This window comes from Juglans microcarpa x Juglans regia, chromosome 6D, assembly GCF_004785595.1.
Source record: "Juglans microcarpa x Juglans regia isolate MS1-56 chromosome 6D, Jm3101_v1.0, whole genome shotgun sequence".
NCBI lineage: Eukaryota > Viridiplantae > Streptophyta > Magnoliopsida > Fagales > Juglandaceae > Juglans > Juglans microcarpa x Juglans regia.
The window spans coordinates 29,121,307-29,143,198 of NC_054604.1; the positions used below are offsets into that span (position 1 = coordinate 29,121,307).

General features: G+C 33.8%; 1 protein-coding gene across 1 annotated transcript; it reads right to left on the reverse strand.

Annotated features, from left to right (window-relative positions):
• Window positions 1–21,437: 21,437 nt before the first annotated feature.
• LOC121235514 lies at window positions 21,438–21,892 on the reverse strand. Its single transcript, XM_041131858.1, has 2 exons — window positions 21,777–21,892; window positions 21,438–21,544 (listed from the first exon to the last, which is right to left on the reverse strand). Exons 1-2 carry the CDS (start codon window positions 21,890–21,892, stop codon window positions 21,460–21,462), a joined length of 201 nt encoding a protein of 66 aa, XP_040987792.1. The 3' UTR covers window positions 21,438–21,459.

Here is a 21,892-nt window from a genome sequence, read left to right on the forward strand (position 1 = left end):
TGGAATAAACGCACGTTGCTCAAAGGAGATCAAAGAGGACAATAAAAGCGCAAGCCTAGCCACCTAGACCTTAGTGCAAATTTTGTAAAACATGGAACATAAGCTGATTGGCTGAAACTTGTCAATACCCGTCGGCTGAGCTATTTTTAGAATAAGTACTACAAAAGAAGCAGTATAGAATCTGGGAAGAGGAACCCCCCGAAAAAATTTTGTTACCACCTCCATTACCTTCGAACTAACAATATCCCAACATGCACAGTAAAACCTGACCCAAAACCATCAGGGCCCAGGCTACTCTCTATGGGAATACTGAATACTGCATGTTTCACCTCTTCTTCTATGGGCGACGAACAAAGTCTCAAATTAGCTTCATCCGAGATTACATTAGACACTAACTCACCCAAATCCGGAAGCACTACACGAGTAGACTGTCCCAAGAACTCCATGAAATATTCCACAGCCCCATCATGAACTTCTTGAGGAGACTTTAACATTAAGCCATTGCGAAGACTCATCTCCATGATCTTAGATTGCTTCCGTTTATTAAGAATAGCATGAAAGTAACGAGAATTTTTATTGCCATGTCGCCACCATCTGACTTTAGCACACTGAGCTAACTGAACTTCTTCTCGATTATTCCAAGTATCCAACTCCATTTTTGAAGCAAACGGATCAAGCTCCACCTCTTCATCATACCTCAACTGCAACTGACTCTCCAACCGCTCGATACGATCCTCCAACTCTTTAATATGCCCACTCGTCCATCCAAAAACTGCTTTGTTCCATCCTTTTAGAGCTACTTTCAATTTTTATAATTTTGCCGCAAGTTTCAAGAGTCCATTACCGACTTCAGAATGATCCCAAACCTCTCACACGCATCTAGTAAAATCCACATGATCCACCCACATTTGTTGAAAACAGAAAGGAGATGGCCCATACACTGCAACATTCTTCACCAAAGAAATGACCAGAGGCACATGGTCCGACGAGGTACGAGGCAAATATCTCATGAAAGAATCTGGAAATGCTTGAACAAAATTTTGATCGGCCAAAGAACGATCCAAGTGAGCACAACTACGAGAACGACATGCCCATTACACCATGAGAAACTCTTACCCAAGTATTTTAATTCCAGTAATCCGCAAGAGTGTATCGAAGAATTAAACTCCTCCATAGCCACCAAAAGACGTGGGCGACCACCTCGTCGTTCCTCATCAGAAGCAATAATGTTAAAATCCCCTGTTACTAACCATGGCTCAGTTCTGTTTCTCTCCTTTGCAAGATCTTCCCACAACTCACGCCATTGATCATAAGTGCATTTAGCATAAATAAATGAAGCTTTACATTTCATCAAACCATTTGACATGAGAACAGAAATCTGTTGAGCTCCGCAGCTAAGCATACTAACATTGACATCATTCATCCAAAAAATACACAATTTACCGCCCCAAGCACCATTCGATAACCCATAATCAAATACTAACACCCTTTTAATATCATCCAATAGTTCATCCCGTAAAAAGGGCTCCGCTATCGCAACAACTTTCGGTTTATACAATCTCAAAATCTTTTTCAACTTGCTCTTAGAGGATCTAACCCCTCTAACATTCTAATACAATATTGGACTTATCATAAATTCAATTTAGAGGAACAGGTAATCACTCGTTTACTGTTGCAAACTTTCGTGCCAATATCCTCACCCTTTTTCTTCACATGATCCTGCATATCAGAATCAGAAAAAACATCTTTACTCGACAAACCTTTGTCAACCACTATTTCTGTATCGGAGAAGTTGGACAACTGATCAGCCATAACACTGCCCTCGTCATTCAACACTCTTTCAGTGTCCTGCCCAACCAACATTCCACCTTGTAAGACTTCAGAATTATTCACCACTATGGCAAATAAATCCTCTTGAGCCACTTTGACAAGACTCAATCGCATCTTACTTTCTAAAACCTGCATATTCAACTCCTCAGGAACAGAGTAATCCACCAGGACAGGAGACACCACCTCCGTAAGGACAATTGGAGCCTTTTTAGAATTATTCAACACATTAAATTCCACTTCAGTCTGATCCACTACCACATGGCCAAAGCTCTGCACGACTGCCACCTCAGCAACCAGTGGAACCATCTCCTCCAAAACAGAGGACACCCCATTCATAGAATCTTGTGTCTCCACCTCCTTTGCCTTATCCCCATAAACCATTTCATGTGATTCCACCAATTGAAAAATAGCCACTTCCACATCTTTAACATCACTAACCATCACCAAAGCATCTAAAACCTTACTTTCCATGCCTAAATCCTCCACTTCTTGTGACTTTGGCTTCGAACCTGATGGATTTGAAGAGTTCAGCTGTTTAGTCACTTCTCTATATTCAAAGCGAACAAGTTACTTTTCTTTCTCCTTCCATATCTTCCCTTTCTTGCATGTCTTCAAATTATGCTCCTATATTTTACATTTGGTGCAGAATGCAGGTAACGTTTGGTACACCACCTCCTGCCTACGACTCACAAGACAAGATGGAGCCCCAATCCAAAATGATCATAGCGGTGAATTTGCAGCATCTAGTTCTAAACACACCCTCTCCCCATCAGTTCTAGTTGCACACAGCGTAGAATTACGTGTATACCTTCCAATTGGTGCCATGAGGCTTTTCAGGATTGATGGATGGTAGAAATTTGGAGCCAACCCTGGAAGGAAAATCCAGACTGGAACAATCGACGACAGCTCCTCTTTGGAAAACTCAAGGGACCAGTGAAACGGACGATACACCACTCCGTCGATATTGCAAACTTCCCTAAGAAAAGCCTTATTTCCTCCTCCGACATAAATCGGACAAACACGTTACGCGGCTTTCTCATAGATGAAACCACTACAACTCCAGACAAACCCCATCTATTTTTAATAAATAATCTGATCGCATTCAAGGATGGTCTTTGTCTAAGGAATTTTAGGACCAAAGAAAACCTAAAAGGTTCAGCTGACTTCAAGATTTCCTCATTCGAGAACAAGAAATATACTTCTCATCCATTGCTTTTGGAGCCCTTGATGGCAGAAGCACATCCGGGATAAGATAAGGGGCTGCAGGTAGGAGATCTATGAATGATCGATGGTTGGCCACCAGTGCCCCCCACGGCAGCCTTGCAAAATGCACGTAAAAAAACCCTAGCATACAAAAAATGCCTAAGGGTATCCTTGGTATATCATCAAAGCTACTATATATTGCAAAACATATTTGAAAATGTGTGGAATGTGAAAAAAATTATAAGTGAAGTATTGCTGCTTGCTGATGGGTCGATATCGATCCGCCATGCATGATCTCTCTCCTCGCCACTTAAAAAGCTAAAAAGGAAAAAAAAAAAAAAAACTACCTTCGATCTAGTACTTCTAAACAGATATAGATACATATATATATTAGGTTTATAGGCCGCATCTCAATATTATGAAAAACGCTACTCTGTCGCACCAAACGTACCGCTCGGTGATTTTTTTTTTTATTGAATGATGATAGAAGTGATTTTATGTGTATTGGTGTATTTTTTTTTTATTTTTAAAAAAGACTTAAATACATTAAAAAATGTGAATAGAAAAATAATAAAAAAAAAGTTGCTTTTCCAACTAGTGGTAACACCGAGCAATGCTACTCGGGCTGCAGAGTAGCACCGCTCCAATATTATATCATCTAGCTAGCTTGAATGAATTCCCAAATATCTGAAGACATGATTGATGATCAGAGGGTAGCGCGCGTAGGTCACCATGCAGCAACCTACCGTCCCTCCTACGAACCCCTTAACTGACAGGAGATGCATGCCGAAGAAGACCTGCATGCAGGATGAAATTATATGCTGCTTTTTTTGTTTGTTTGTAAATTTGTTTTATTACATCTAAAATAGTTCTTAGAACTAGTAGTATTTTGTCATAGATATTATTACCAGAATCTTCATGATATTAGTGGGGGACGTTAGAGCCAACGAAGTACACTACAAGAAATTTGATTTTTATGGACGAAATTTGTTAGGGACGAATTAAATTTTATCCCTAAAAGTCATTTTTGGAGACGTCTCTGAAAATGTCTAAACAACTAAATTCGTTCGAACGAAGAAATATCCATTCGAACAAGATATTTTGTGACGAACAAAATTGTCTCAAAAAAGGAAAACCGTTCGAACGGAAAAAAATAGATTCAAACATAGAATTAGTGTCTGTTAGAACAATATATAACCTATTTGAATAATAATATTGGCGGAAAATTAATTTATTTTTTCCGGGAAAAGTTAATAACCGTTCGAACTTAAATTGCTTTGTTCGAACGAACATTTTTTCAATTAATTTTTTTATTAGTATGGATTTGTGCATATATTTTTTCCATTAAAGTAATAAATATTTTTTCCATTAAGTTTTTATAATTTTCAAAATATAAAAATGTGTATATATTGTATATTACGATTTGCAATGAGTTAAAATATTATAAATTCATAAATTAATTTTATGTAATTAAGTTCAAAACTTTATAGTGATTTCTTTTATGTTAAATTTATATAAATATAACTTTAAAAATAGTATCATTTTTTATATTATCATGAACGACAAGTAAAATGAAAAAAATAAACAGGTAGTAAACACAAAAAATAAAAATTATACATTAATTACATCTCAAATATATAATGTTAAATACAACATAAAAAAGTAAAATAATAACTAAAATGATCATTGGGTCCTTAGTATATCAGCATCCTCTTGCAATATTTTAATACATCCTCTCCATGATGGGCTCAACGAAGTCCACAAATAGAGCTCGTACCGATGCAAAGTAGCCACAGGAGGCTGTCTCTCAATTGCGACAGTACTACTAGAAGCTAGATCTGTGGGAGGATCACTAGGCTATTCTGGTGCAGTCTTCCGCAAGTGCCCCTTGCTCTTGCTGAGTGTGATATTGTTAAAGGGGCCCATCTGTGGCGACCTCCGCTCAGTGGCCAACACTGTAACCCCCAATCGGAGTAGGAGATTAGATATCAGCAGTGCAAATGGTAGACTACTTCCACTAGAAAAGCGTGACTCCAATCGAATGCGGATGAATAAATACATTGCCACATCAATGGGATCCCCTCGTGCTATCAGCAGTAAAAATCTAGCTCGATCGATCCTGAAATTAGTCTCGTATTTTTTCGGATCGATGTTATAGCCAACAATCAAATTAAGCATTCTGAAAAATGCTATACAATCGGCCTGTCGGATTACCTTGCTCCCATTATATGGAGGAGCTGGGGTCTCCCACTAACTGACTCACTTGATCGTCTATGAGACCATCATCAGGTAGATCCTCATTCTCACTACCATCCAAACTACCATCCGAATCTACATTCAGGGCTAGAGTGGAGGATGCGGTCGGTGTGTCGAAATCAGATGATGCAACTGCTGGTCCTTGTGTACTCGCTACAAGATATGCATCGGCCACGCGCATGATGTCAATGAACTCAACAATAATGCGGGAAGAGAAATTAATACTCACTCCCCGGACCGATAAGGTGTAGAACAAAGCATCAGTGCTAAGTTCTCCCATGGCACGGTGGACTCACTGACCATCTCTGGATATGCAGTCCCTCGCTGCTCACAGATCGGTATCCATCTGTACTCGGTGTAGGTGGACTGTATGCTCCGTCCCTCCTATGAAAGATCGGAGAAGTCAGACAAAATGACTAGACACTCGAGAAGTATATGCCTCATCTCTTGAGCATGAGCTGCTTCACTACTTTGGCTGGGCTGATCTCTTGCACGTTTTCTTCCGCTGGATGCCATTGATAAACTGTTTAACCATAAGGAAAGTAAGAATATAATTAACCATAATATTTAAATTATATTATTGAAGAATTATACTACATTGAACTGAATTGAAATAATTCGTTCGAACGAAACATATTCTGTTCGAACTAGCAAAATCTATTCAAATGGACTGTTCTATTCATTCGAACCAGAAATCTTTGTTCATTTAAACGAATTTATTTTGTTCGAACAGAAATAATATTGTTTGGCAACGGAGCGTTCGAATGAACTAGAGTTAGTTCGAACGGGAAGAAGCCAAACAGCCATGGCTGAGTTGACTCAGCCTCAAATTGAAAAACTTTCTATCTAGATGTTATCCTTTATTTTAATCAGTAAAAATGATTAAGGAGTGAAGCCCAATCATTTCTACCGATTATTTTGATGTTATTTCTATGGAATACACCACAATAGGGGGATTTCGGATTTGAAATCCAACCCCTCAAACACAACGCATTCGTGCAAAAAACTAAACAATAGAGGTGGAGAGTTGACCCATACCTCTTCGAAGTTCAAATGTGGGGTTGCTATGGTGATTGAGTGGCGGTTTTCGCGGCGGAGATGAGGGACGAACTCGGAGGCTCTCGGTGGTTGCTAGTTCGAATGAGAAAGTTTTGTTTCATTGTAATTGAACTTGGTATATAACGACCGTGGGGTCTCGTTCAAACTGGATAAATATCTGTTCGAACGGTTATTATACTAATATATTTATAATTATATTACTAATTGTAATATATAATAATACTAATATTACAAAGAACAAAAGTATAAAAATAAAACTAATAATAGTATTATAATACTTTTAATTAATATATTTAGTATATTATTTGTAAATATATTTATTCTATTATACTAAGTACATACTAAGTATTTAGTATAATTACCATGACTTAATTATATAGCTACTATATATAAGTTATTATAACTATATAAGTTAAAATAATTAATATATATATGGTAGTTAATAGTTATATAGCTACTATAGTGTAAGTATTATATATAGTTACTATATAGCTATAACTATTATAAGTTATGATAACTATACAAGTTAATATAATTAATCTATATATATATATATATATATATATATATAGTAGCTATTAGTTATATAGCTACTATATATATATATATAGTAGCTATTAGTTATGATAACTATACAAGTTAAAATAATTAATATATATAGTAGTTATTAGTTATACAGCTACTATAGTGTAAGTATTATATATAGTTACTATATAGCTATAGCTATTATAAGTTATGATAACTAATTATATTTTATATTACAAGGTAGTAAGTTATATAATATATAGTGCAAAATTAGAAGACCAAAAATATGTTATATATTATCAATTATAATATAAAATAGTTGCTATAGTATATATATTATATACTATATAATATTAAAATATTTTATACATTAGTTTGAACCCAATAACGTCCCGTTCGAACGATTTTATCTCGTGGAATGTGTTTGGAAGAAAACTTCAAGTCAAATACTCTGAATGTTTATTTATTCGAACGTGAAAATTCGTCATTCGAACACATTGGTCGAATAGTGTTACGAAAATACCATTTGAGCCTGTCTATATTTGAAGAATATTTCAAGGAATATTATGATTTTTTAGTTCGAATAACAATATTACACGTTCAAATGTGAAATAAATCGATGTACATTTGGTGACTATTCGAAATTTTCGTATTCGAATGCGTAAATGTCCAGTTCGAACGAGACTTCATAGATTCAAATACCTCAACCTCTAATTCATTTTCACAATTGATAAAAATTTCTTTGGAGGCAGAGCACGGCAGGTGATTTTGTGTGTGTGTGAGAGTGTTGTAGGGGGAGAGAGAGAGAGAGAGAGAGAGAGAGAGAGGAACAGACTTAGTGAGAGAATGGATTCTTGAGAGAGACAGGAGAGGTTTATAAAATGTATTACTTTTTTTTTTCTATGTTTTTTTGTATTTCGAGTTTGATTAATATTAGTTTATTGTACATAATTTAGGTTCTCTCATAATGTGTTTTATGCTTATGTAGGTATTGTGGATTCATATTTTATTTGGATTGCTTAAATTCAAGGTAATATTTATATTTTTAGATTTTTGATAATTTATATTTTTTATTTAATTATGTTAAGATTTTTAGTATATTTGTGTTTATGCATTAATCCCATTTAAAATGGACACTCTGCCAATATACATATTATGAGATTGTGATTGTGAAAATTATATTTTGTGACAAATGTTTTGTCTCTGTTTCGCGTCTGGAATCTGGGTTTGTCTCATTCGAACACTATAATGTTAGTTTGAACGGGATCCTCTCCGATAAGAATCTTGTTTGAACAGAATCTTAATATAACATAACAATTATAAAATTATAAGATATAAAAATATAAAATAATATAGTATAATTACAAAATATTTTGTATTAAAATTAAAATGGAAACTTAAAATATAATACAACGTAGTAATTGTTAATACTTAAATTAATGTATAATACTTACAAAATAATATAATATAATTATAAAATATTTTGCACTAAAATTAAAATGGAAACTTAAAATATAATATAACATAGTAATTGTTAATACTTAAATTAATGTATAATACTTATAAAATATTTAATTAAAAAATAATATAATATAACTATAAAATATTTGATATAATTACAAAATATTTTGCACTGAAATTAAAATGGAAACTAAAAATACTTATAAAATATTTATAATATTGGTGATTAGGATTGTAATTTTTGCAATGTATTTGTGATTTGGAATGTGATTTTATTGTTTAATTGTGTTAAGAGTTGGATTGTTTTGAATTTTGTTGCCAAATATTCTTTGGGTATAATTCTTGAATTGTCCAAAGTAGACAGTTTGAGATTCTATCATCTATACGACAGATATATTCAGTTTAAAATCTTGTATTAATAAATTAAAATTTTAGTTTAGCGATTCCTTACATTCTTAGAGTATGTGGTCTATATGTTTCTCGGCCCATTATTAGGGTTGATAACTTATCGTGACTAGCATACTTGGAGAATTGTAAGAAAATATTGTCGAAATTTTTACTAACATTAGAGTTTAGGACTGAGTATATATGTGATATAGATGATAGTCTCTCGAATGAGATATGATCAACTACTTTATAAAAGTTGGATTTTGTTTATAGTACTTATCCCATGAATTAAGTATTTTTAAATTAAAAATTCGACAAGCAACGAAAATACAATGGATAAAAACTGGATGCTACTGGGAGACAGATTTAGACGAGACTATAAGGAGTATGCACAAGGGGTGAAGTTTTTATAGAGTTTGCTCGCATAAGTGTTGAGAATCGAGGATTTATAAGAAGTCCGTATAAGAACTGCAAAAATCTTAGTTCTTATAATTTAGTGGTAGTGGAGGATTATTTATTTGTAAATGGAATTGATCATAAATACTCACCTTGGGTCTTACATGGCGAACCATTTTCCAAATGAGTTAGATTTAGTAGTTAGACCAATCAAATGGAATAGGGTAATGATATCGACATAGATGACATTAATGTGGATGATCTTAATGATAGCGATGACAATGGAGAGGATATGACTGAGATGTTAGGCGATCTAGGGGCAGAAATATTTGGAATGAGGGATGGAGAAGGAACATTTGCATAATCATTTGAGGGAAATGATAATTTTGCAAGACTGTGGGAGGATGCACAAAAAAAGTTGTATGATGGGTACACTCGTCATAGCAAGTTATCTTTCACGATGAGGTTGTTTTATATTAAGTCTATTTGTCGTATTTTTGCCAAGGCCATCGACATGTTGCTAGAATTATTTAAAGATGGTCTTCCTCAAGATAACATAGTACCCCGTAATTTTTATGAAGCGAAGCAATTGAAGCGAGGGCTAGAATTTGATTATAATATCATTCATGCTTATAAAAATGGTTGTATTCTCTACTGGCAGTAATATGCAGAGTTTGACTCATGTCCAGTGTGTCATGAGTCAAGATGAACATCCGATAAACGTAATGTACCCCAAAAAGTGTTAAGACATTTTCCATTGATTCCTCAACTTCAAATATTGTTTACGTCCCGGTTGACTGCCAAAGATATGTCTTGGCATCACATAGAAAGAGTCTAAAATGAAAACTTCGTCTCGCATCTTGCAGATTCCTTACAATGGAAGAAATTTGACGTCGAGTATCCATAGTTTGCTGAAGAACCTCGCAATGTACGTCTTGGTTTAACAACGGATGATTTTAATCCATTTGGCAACATGAACACTTCTCATAGTACTTGGTCTGTCATTTTAATACCCTATAACTTGCTACCTTAGAAGTGTATGAAGGATCCGTATTTTATGATGACTTTACTGATACCAGGGCCAAGGTCACTAGGGAATGAATTAGATGTATATATGCAACCACTGATTGCAGAGTTGGAAGAGTTGTGGGATCAAGGAGTCAATACATATGATGCGTCCTAGTCGGAGGAGTTCAAGATGCATGCTACAGTAATGTAGACAATAAATAATTTTCCAGCATATGAAAATTTGTCTGGGTGGAGCACAAAAGGTAAAATGTCTTGTCCTGTTTACAATAAAGATACACAGTCTTAGTGGTTGAGTCATTGTAGGAAATTATGTTTTATAAGACATCGTCGTTATTTACCACATGATCATAGATGACGTTCAAATAAAGCGATATTTGATGGAAGGGTTGAGCGCAGGGTATCACTTCCAGAGTTGTCTGGGAATGATATTATCGCGCAGTTAGGGGATGTTTCAATAAACAGATTTGGAAAATTTACAAGGGCTTGAAAGAGAAAACGACAAGCAGTGGAGTTGAATTGGACAAAAAAAATATTTTCTTTGAATTGTCATACTAGTCTACCTTGACACTACGCCACAATTTAGATCTAAGCACATCGAGAAAAATATATGAGAGAATATATTGGGCACTCTGATGTCAATAGAAGGGAAGACAAAAGATACAACTAACTCTCGTAATGACTTAAAGGTGCTGGGGAAAAGATCGAAGTTGCATTTGCAAGATAATGGGTCGTTAGCTTATAAGTCCATCGGATAGTATACACTTTCAAATTATGAGAGAAAGAAATTTTGTGATTGATTTATCAAAATCAAATTATCAAATGGCTATGCTTCAAACATGACAAGATGTTTTCAAACACATGATTGGAAGATAACTAGTCTTAAAAGTTACGGCTGTCATGAATTTCTGCAGCGTCTGTTGCTGGTTGGTGTGTGTGGAAAGCTTACTCAAGATGTTCGTATAGCTCTCACAGAATTTGGGAAATTCTTTAGAGACATTTGTAGTAGAACGTTGAAAGTTAATGCATTATTAAAATGGAAGCTAACATTGCAGTAATATTGTGCAAATTGGAGAGTTTGTACCCGCCTTCATTATTTGATGTAGTGGTTCATTTGGCGGTGCACCTATCTCCTGAGGCTTTAGTCGCTGGCTTGGTTCAGTATAGATGGATGTATCCTATTGAACGGTTTTTGAGAAAACTTAAGCGATCTGTGCCGAATAAAGCTTTTCCAGAAGGTTTGATTGCAGAGTCATATATTGATAACGAGTGGCATATCTTTTGTTAAATGTATTTTCATGGGGCTGCTACTAGATTTACAAGACTAGATCGAAATTATGAAGGTGGGCGAGAGATGAGAGTCTCATCGATATTTACTGTATTTTCCCAGACTGTGCATCCCATAAGCGCACAAGGGAGCTACGATCTATGTGAGTGAGAGTTTGAAAGAGCTCGATGCTATGTCTTGAATAACTGCGCAGAAATTGATCACTACTTGAGCTTAGTGATGATCCTCTAAATCAATTTTATCTTTAAGTTTATGTATAATAATATAGTATAACTTCATACAAATTAAACATTCACATGAACATGCGCAGCGAATATATACAACTATTTGGCTCGAATGGTCTAACGTAGAAAAGATGCACGAAGAGGAATTTACCTCCTGGTTTGAACATACGGTATTACTGTAAAGCCCCATTTTATAATACGAATTTCATACCACTAAACTCTATTTTTTTCTATATAATAATATTTATTGATATAGGTTGCATTGAAATATGGTGAAAATTTAGAAGAAATCTCACCAAAACTGTATGCTCTAGCATGTGGTCGGTCCAGGCGAGTCATCCAGTACTCAGGATGTTTGGTGCGTGGATATAGATTTCACACAACTGATAGAGAATGATTTAGGAAAACTCAAAATTGTGGGGTCGTAATTATGGGGATAATAACATTGACTTCTACGGAATTGTGGAAGATATCATAGCGTTAAAGTACGTAGGGGATATATAGTCTGGTTGTTTAAATGTAATTGGTGAGATGCCTCAAATCCCAGGTTGGGAGTGCGTAACGATGATTATTTTGTGAGTGTCAATACATCTCGCACATCGTATGTTTTGTTCTCGCTTGCCAAGCGAATCAAGTTTTTTATTTAGATGATCCGCAGTATGGAAACCCATGGCGGATAGTAGAGAAGTTTGTACCAAGAAATATATATGATTACATTCTAGAGGCAGACAAACCACTTGAAGAAGTTGATAGTCTAGCAAATGAAGAAGCATATCAAGAAAATGAAGTAGGTATCAATCTATCTGTTGATCTAAGCCAATATAATATGGTCCCATTGCGTAGAGAAGATGTTCAACCCGAAGTAATTGAGGGTGAAATATCTGAAGAAGATGAATCAACTGAAGTGTCTAGTGAGGATAAGGGCGACTGGTCCAGCAAAACGAATAGTGAATGAATTTCAAACATGAATTTTTATAAGTAATATTAACATATAAATATCTGTAACGTTTGTTTGAATAATAATTTATTATAATTTCAAATAGATATGCCTCCCAAACGCAAAGCAACAAGTGTGCCATTCCCATCCATTACCGACTCCTCGTGCGGTTCACCTGTCATAAATAGTGAGCCAACATCACCAGACCCAGAATAAGGTATTTTATCAAATTAGATATCATATTTTATGCTCAATTTAAGTAATATATCTATAAAATAAATTAATTTAATTAAAAAGTTATGCTTTAATTACTGTATATATAGCTGTTGTAAGTAAGCGCTGAGGTAGAGGCACTACAAGGGGTGTTTGCATAGAAAAAGTAAGGAAAGTGGGTAGAATCAAGGGTGATATTCTTGATGATCACACCGGTGGCTACGGAGATTCGGCAGCGTGGTTGCTTTTTATGTTGGTACACTTACTCGTACGTATGCACTGATTTCTACATCCTCTTAGTCTAAAGTTTCCCAAGATGTGAAAGACCACATCAAAAACCATTGTTTGGTAATAAGCTGCATCTCAAGCAACTAAGTATATAACATGTTACTTTCAAGTTACTTTGTATTTATACTAATTGTTTATAATTTTTGAAAGGATGAGTTTGAGCTTAATTTTGGCCGAAGAGATGATCGATTAATGGTTGGAGAACTGATGTCGAATGGATTTCAGAGATACAAAGGTCGATATCATGCACATTATAAGAAGTTCAGTACTACAATAGAGGCGCGCCAAAATTCATTCCAAGCAATTCCACCAAACGAATGGGAGAAGACTTGTGATATGTTTGAAGATCCTACTTATTAGGTAATATCGCTACTATTTTTTTTAATAGTATATCACAAATGTATTAAACATAGAGATTAATATTTTTTTTTTAGCAACGGAGTACTGTGAACAAAGCAAGTAGATCAAATTGAAAGATAAACCATCATGCAGGTTCTCAATCTTTTCATCATTTATCTAACAAAATGGTAAGTTATTTTAGTGCCTTTAAATATTAACATATAATACACATTTTCTGATTTAAGTTCTAATATAGATTTTTCTTTTGCAGAAAGAGGAAAGTCCTGTTGACTAGGAATTGACACAATTGTATGCTAAAACACATAAAAATCGTAATGGTGTTTGAGCCAGTCCCGAAGCAGAGGAAAATTATGTAAGTTTAATTTTTTTCAATTTCATTGTCACATAATATTTTTGTTACTTATACTAACTTTAATATTTTTGTTTTTGTAGGACAAGATGATATCTCTTAAGGAAACTGCTGCAGATCCATCTGATGAATCATCTGTCAACGATGCTTAGATCATTTCTCAAGTTTTTGGATCACGTTTTGGATATTTGAGGGGTTTAGGACGTTGCGTAAAACCATCCTCATCATCATCATCCTATTCTCGAGTCAGATCGAATGACGACAAGATTAAGGAATTGGACGAAGCAGTACTTGAGAAAGGAATTAGAGGAAGTAGGGCTTGAGATAGAACGATTGAGGTCCAAGGAAAAAGAGTTGCTGACCCAATTAGATCAAGCAGCGGATTTAGAGGTGAGATTAGAAGAGAGGATGTAGTTGAATAACCAAAAAATGTTTGAACAATTCCAGTCAATGATGTTCCAAAATTCTATGCCACTACTATATTCTTAAAATTTATCTTTTCTTTAATTGCATTTATATTATGATGTTCCAAAACATTTAAACAGTTGATGTTTGAATTACAATTTGTGTAATATTAGTATAGTATTTTAATTAAATTCTGATTTGTATGATTAATACAGTTCAAATGGTAAATAACTAGTTCAAACGGTAAATTACCATTTGTAATTACATTCAAACCAAAACAGACCCATTCGAACAAAAATTAACCTATTTGAATGACAAACGAGAAATACTGACGTTCGAACAATAAATTATTTGTTCGAACAACATTAATATGCAAAACCCGTTGAATGGATATAATTTTTGAAAATAAACTTTTATTCAAACAGACATAATTTTTGTTTCAAACACAAGTCGTTTGAAAAATTTATTAGTTCGAACGCATAAAATCTATTCGAGCACTCCGTTCGTTCAAACAGAATCAAATATGCCCATTAGTTCGAATGGACGTCTTGGTTCGGACGGTGAAATATTCCATTCGAACAATATATTGAGACGAAATCGGTTCGTCTAAAAAAAAATTATCCGATCGAACGGTTTCGACTGGATCCACCCAATTTCATCTCTAAAAATGATTTTTGGAGACGAAATCATTTTTGGAGATGAAATTTGATTTTCGTCTTTAAAAACTTTTTGTGACGGTCTATCCGAGAAAAATGAGAGACAAAATTTTTTCATCTCCAAATATAATTTGGAATGAAAATTTGGTTTTTTGGGACAAAATTTTTTATCTCAAAAAACACAATCTCTTGTAGTGGTAGCTAGCGTTTCATCCAATTAATATATTCGTGGAGTCATGAAACGAACATAAATTATGGCTAAACCGAGAGCTAGCGGGCGAGGGGATGTAGGAGGGCCCCTTGTTAAGTTTTCATGATATAAATATAAATATAAATATATATATATATATATATTTAATATATAGATGACAAGTGTGGAAAACTATCAGTCAACGCAAACGCATGTGATCTTAAATATTGTTGCTCACTTAATAATTTCTTCATTTTTCTTCATCTACTTTATTTTATTTTATTTTATTTTATTTTGCAATTTCATAATAGTCACCGACACCTAAAAAGAAAAAAAAAAAAAAGGAAAAAAAAAACTAAAAACTAAAAAAACTCAATGATTTTTGGTACTTCATATGGTAAAATGAATCGTGCATGATATTATATATATGCACGTACGGGCTGGGGAGCGGATAACATCGACCAAAAATAAATAAATAAATAAATAAAGGACAAACCATCAAACCTAAATATAGTCACTGTTTTCCCGTTTAATTTGTAACAATTAATTATGAAATGAGCTGGGATAAGGAGTAGTAGGACAAAGTTGTTTTACTAGATCATCGATATTTATATATATATATATATATATATATATATATATATATATATTAGCAGTGGTTTAACGTGGTTTACCTAGTTAATTTTTTTTTTGTCAGCTTGTAAAATTCCAATGTAGTAGCAAATAACACAAATTGATTAAGATAAGTATTCATTAAATACAATACAATGGTATTAGTACTAAAGTTGTAATAACGAAGACGACAGCAAACAATTTCCAAATATGCTGAGAATACAAAAAGTCAAAGGACTAAAAACATGGGCATAGAAATAAAAACCATCTCAAACATGCATAATTTTTACATTCTTTTTGTGGTATAATGAAGTAAGATAAAGTGTTGGGATAGGACACATACTTGAAGAGTTTGGGTTTGACTTTTCGTAACTGGTCGGGTTCGGTCTGGTTTTAGAAAAAATTTAAGACTGAATCGGTATGTATCGATTTTGTATTTTTAGAAACCGATTACGCACCGATTACTCTCCTAAACCAGTATCTCTGATTTTATCAGTTTCCGATCCTGTCTGGTCCGGTTTTCTAGTTTTTTAAAATGTAAGTTTGTCATTAAAAAATAAAAATCTGTTAATAAAAAAAAATCTGCTTAAAAAAATCTATTCTAAAAATCTGTTCCTATTACAAAATCTGTACTACTAAAATCTGTAATACAAAATCTGCACTACTAAAATCTATAATACATTTAATAGACTATAGTGATTTAGTTACAGTGATTAGTATTAGTTATATATTAGTATAACTATAACTATATTGTATATTAGACTATTAGTATTAGTTATAAACTTATATATTAATATAGCTATATAATAGTATTAATTTATACTATTAGTATAGTTATATATTAGTATTAGTTATAAACTTATATATTAGTATAGCTATATAATATATTAGACTATATATAATATAATTTAGTATATATATATTTTATGTTTAAAGCATAAGATCAATTAAATTTTCATCTTTAAGATTAAATTTTTATTTTATAAATTATAATATGAAATTATTTCATATATGATATATAATTATATATAAAAATTTCACGTATAATTATATATTATATATAAAACTTATATATAAAAAATATTTTGTATAATATTAATTTTGTATAAAATTTAGATATAAAATATTAATTTTTATTTTTTTCCCCAACCGGTCCGGTCTGGTCTCTGAAATCGTAGAACCGGAACCGAACCGGTTCCGGCCGGTTTGCATAATTCAAGAATCGGTTCCGGATCGGATCGGTTCAAAACCGGTCCAACCGGTTCGGTCCAATCTGATTTTTCAGTTTAAATTTACACCCCTAATGCTGACACATCTCTTTTTGCCTTTCATAATAAGTCAGATATTATTTACTTTCTTCTTTATGTTGATGAGATCATTATTACAGGCAACAATTATTCTCTCCTTGACAACTTCACTTGCAAACTCAATTATGAGTTTGCCACTAAGGACTTGAACTCTCTTAGTTACTTTTTTGGTCTTGAAGCTTCCCCCACTTCTGATGATCTCTTCATTAGTCAGCTGAAATATGCATGGGATATTCTCTCTTGAGCTCAATTACTTGACATTAAGCCTGTTCACACTCCTATGATTGTTTCTCAACATCTATTCACCAATGGTCCTCTGTTTACCGACCCTACTCTCTACAAATCTCTTGTTGGTGCGCTTCAGTACTTGACTATCACGCATCCCAATATTGCTTATGTTGTCAACTTTGTTAGTCAATTTTTGCATGCTCCCACTGAAGATCACTTTATGGCTGTTAAGCGTATTCTCCGCTACGTTAAAGGCACGATTTAGTTTGGCTTAACATTTCGACCATCCATCTCTCCTAGTACTCTCGTTGTCTATTCTGATGTTGATTGGGCTGTCTGCCCTCATACTCGCTGTTTGACTTTTGGTTATTCTATTTATCTTGGCGATAATTTTGTTTCTTGGAATGCTAAGAAACGGCCAACTGTCTCCCGTTCCAGCTGCGAATCGGAGTATTGTGCTCTTGCATTCATTATCGCCAAACTCATTTGGCTCACACATATACTACATGATCTTCAGGTACCTATCCCACAGCCGCCTCATCCCTTATGTGACAACAAAAGTGCCAGTTTTTTGAGCTCAAATCTAGCTTCTCACAAGCGGGCCAAGCATGTTGAATTGGATTATCATTTTCTCCGTGAACTTGTTGTCGTTGGCAGACTTCGTACATAACATGTCCATTCTCATTTACAGGTTGCTGACATTTTTATCAAGAGTATTTATGTAACATCCCCTTCCCTAGAGTTAGGAATGTCATGTACACACGTAACTAAGCTAGGTAAGAGACTTGCATAAATTTTTTTTAAACCAAATATTGTTCATTCCAAAAGAAACTTAAGTTAAACCATTTTCCAAAACAATCATATCTGAGTTTCCAAACCAACTAAATTAAAAGAAATCATAAATAAAGTCTAAGGTTCATTGGTCCGCTCCTTCTAAACTTGGCCCGCCTATTCGCAGTCCTCATTCTTCTCACCTGGTGGTAAAAATAAAATAAAATTAAAATGAGTTGAAGACTCAGTAAGAATTCACCACAACGTAAACATAATAATTGAAAGACTTTAATAAAATTTTCAATTGAATAAAATTCTTGTCTTATCATGCTAAATAAAATTCATGTCATATCATGTTAATGCTCATGCTCCGGCTATGCATTACCATCTCGACTTATCTGAACTAACTGACTAATCTGACTGGCCCACACACTTAACCTTGTGTGCAAGGTTGTGAACCGGCCCCACATCCTGCTACAGCAATGGGAGCTGTTGAGTAGTATTCTGACATACTACGGTGGACCATGCTTGAGTCTGTGGCTTGCAGCACATCCACCCTGAATGCTGAACTGAAAGGCCATTTGATTAACTGATCTGATCTTATCTTATCTTACACTTGAAATTAAAATAACTTGTGTGTTTTATATATGCAACGTGATATGCATGACATTCATACTAATATAAAATGCTAAACCTGAACATGATGCAGAAAATTAACATAACCATATACTATGATGACTGACATGCTTATATAGATCGTAACATGCTTGGTACATAAAAACAACGGCTATCAAAGAATTGGCTTTAATAGTAATAGTCTAACTATATGTTAATCTTAATTTATGATCAAATTACTTATCTCTTAGCAATGCTTTCACAACCGTACTTTGTAGTTCGTTACCTATATAAAGCATTAGTCATCACTAATTTTCTAGAAAACATACCATCGCAATAAACTAAATTAACCACATTCGAAGGAAAGCAATTTAAAATATTCGTCATGCACACTAGTAGTATATAATTATTTAAACATTAATATCATATTTAATTTACAATTATATTTAATAGCATGATTTAAAACTTATTACAATTTTATTAAACATGTCAAATAAAAATTCAATTAAAAAAATGGATTTAATTGTATTCAAAATAATTAAGAACTAAAATCTGAATTCTCGTATAATATTGTGGTAATCTGATTTATTAAAGAAAATAATACCAAATGACATAATTTAACTCTACTTATTTCTAAAAATAAGATTTTTGACTTATTTATTTAAATAGAAATTCTTTAAATAGAGTTCACCTCAAAAGCCGAAAACATAAAAAAAAGATTCTGCATGTTGGCCCATGAGGCTTCTAGAGATCTCTAACGTAAACTAAACTAAAATGTATTGTTTAAAGGGCAACTTTGTAAAATCAGCTAAAAACCACATCTACCTCTCTGTACATATGACTCCTTATGTATATCTTTTCGTACACATCTTGCCTAATGACAGAGAAGAAAAAGTAACTAGGACTAATGAAAGTTATACGTAACTGAGTTTCTGTAAGTATAAAAGCCGTGCATAAATTTGACTAAAAGAGACCAAGTCAAGAAAAAGACAAGGATGAAATATTCTGGAAAACAAAGATAAACCTTACATAAGGGCACTAACGTCTATTTTGTCGTATGGATAGTGATGAGCTTCAGTCAGACATATAATTTCATTCTCAAAGAAATCGACACGAGGAAAAAAAACTTGAAAGCTCACCGAGTACAAAGCGATGTTGTGCGAGAGGAAGGTAGGTGACGGAATGACGGCTGGACAGAGATCTACCACCTCCAATAGGCACGGTGGAGCAAAAAATTAAGGTGAACAAAATACTTGTTAGACTGATGAAAAACAATAGAAGAAAAGAAGAGAAATGAGCAACTAGTGAAGCTTACTACCAGAAGAAAAAGAATGCTGAGCAAAGACAAACTATTTTCTTTTTTTTTAATCAACAGAATGATAGATGAGATCAAGAGAAATTTTTTTCATGTAGAAGGATGGAAATAGAGACTAAAGAAGGTAGGGTATTTGCTGCACTGCTGAAATTACGGAAATTATAGAATATAAATTGAAGAATTTGATTCTTTACTATGTAACGTCTGAAAATCGAAGAGATCACCCGAAAAATGGAAATGGAAACAACGACTGAAAAATCTAAAAATTTTTAAGGAAATAATTAAGGACTAAAATTAGTAATAATAGTGGTATTAATAATATAAACATAAAAAAATAATTTAAAATATTTAACTTGAAATAAATAAATAAATCGTGGCCGTTACAATTTCTTGACCTTTATTTGAGTTTTTTCGATCCAAGTTCCACGTCCGATTCAATCCAACTCTCAATTTGCCGGGGGCAGGGCACCCGGGGTGGGGGAGGTGGAGGGTGTTGTGGATATCACTCCTTAATCAAAGTCTTCCCATATATGTTAAAGTTGACCAACATAATTGTAAGAGATTTCTTTGTATATTGTTTCCTTTTCAATTGTAAATTTATTCATTTGTATTAAAGACTACACAATCTGTAAAAGCATATAAATGAAAACATTCACCACCAGAAAAGTTAGGCGGATTTCAAACCTTCTCAGGCTCTAACATGGAAATCCTATCCAATCAACAATGTTGACTCGAATTAGGGTAAATTTGGATAGTGGAATGATAATTTTTTGGTTTTAGATGAAAAGTTAAAATATTATTTTTTAATATTATTATTATTTTGAAATTTGAAAAAGTTGAATTATTGATTATATTTTATGTGAAAATTTAAAAAAATTATAATTATGAAATGAAACGAGACGAAAATTTTGTGTGTCATCCTAGTTGCCAAACCTACCTTTCTCAAGTAGCAAATACTTGCACGTTATATATAACTAATTAAAAATCCGTCTCATGCATGTACGTGAAAAATAAAGGTAGTAATCATATATGTGAAAATATAGATAGAAGCTATTGTTGGGAGTAATTATTTTACATATATGATGTGACATCATCTAGACCACACATCTCTCAGGTCTAAAATAAAAAAGTAAAGAATTAAAAGCAGCCATGTAATAAGTGTAAAATATATATTATTATAATAACTTCTCTCTAATATTACTCATCATATATATCTCATTTTCTCCTACGGCCACCTTAAACGTCCTTATAATTAAGCTTGCATTAGCATATAAATTTGCAACCCGAGCTGTTATTGTCCGGTTTGTGGCCGACCTGACCCGTGTTTGTTCGTTTTCATTTTTTTTTTTTTTTGTTTTTTTTTTTTACTAATCCGATCCGAACCGACCCGTCAAAACGCAATCTGGTCGAATCCGTATGAACCCGACCTGGTCATTTAAAAAAAAAAAGAAAAGAAAACAAAACTGAAAGGTTCAAAGACATCTTCTTACTTCAAGACCCACCTATGCTCCCCATCTTTGCTCCTTCGAGCTGAATTAGCAGGCAGTGGTGTTTTTTTTCACCAGATGCTTTTCTCGGTAAGTCCATGAAGCAACGGTCGCGATTCGGCCCAGAAATCAAGTTTGCTCCTGATGCCGACGGTGCTTTTCTTTTTGCTTTCCTCCTCTTTTCACTTCCTTGGATTCCGGTTGTAGTGTTTCTGTGAAGGAAAAGTCGGTTGCTTTATTGGAATCTGTTGGGTCTCGCTTGCTTTTTAAGTTTGGGGTTTTGGAGCAGCTCACTTGAAAGTTGAAAGCCTCGGTTTTTTAGGAGATTAGGAGTCTGGTTTTTGCTTCGTGGGTTTTGATTTTCAAGTAGTTGATGTAAAATGCTTACTTCTGCCAAGGGGTTCTTGTTTGCTCATTGGAAGTCCTCCAGGTCCACCTTCGCAGCATTTGGCGGAGCCTCACAATGTGGCGGATTTTGCTGCATTTTTCGAGTCCGGCTGACAT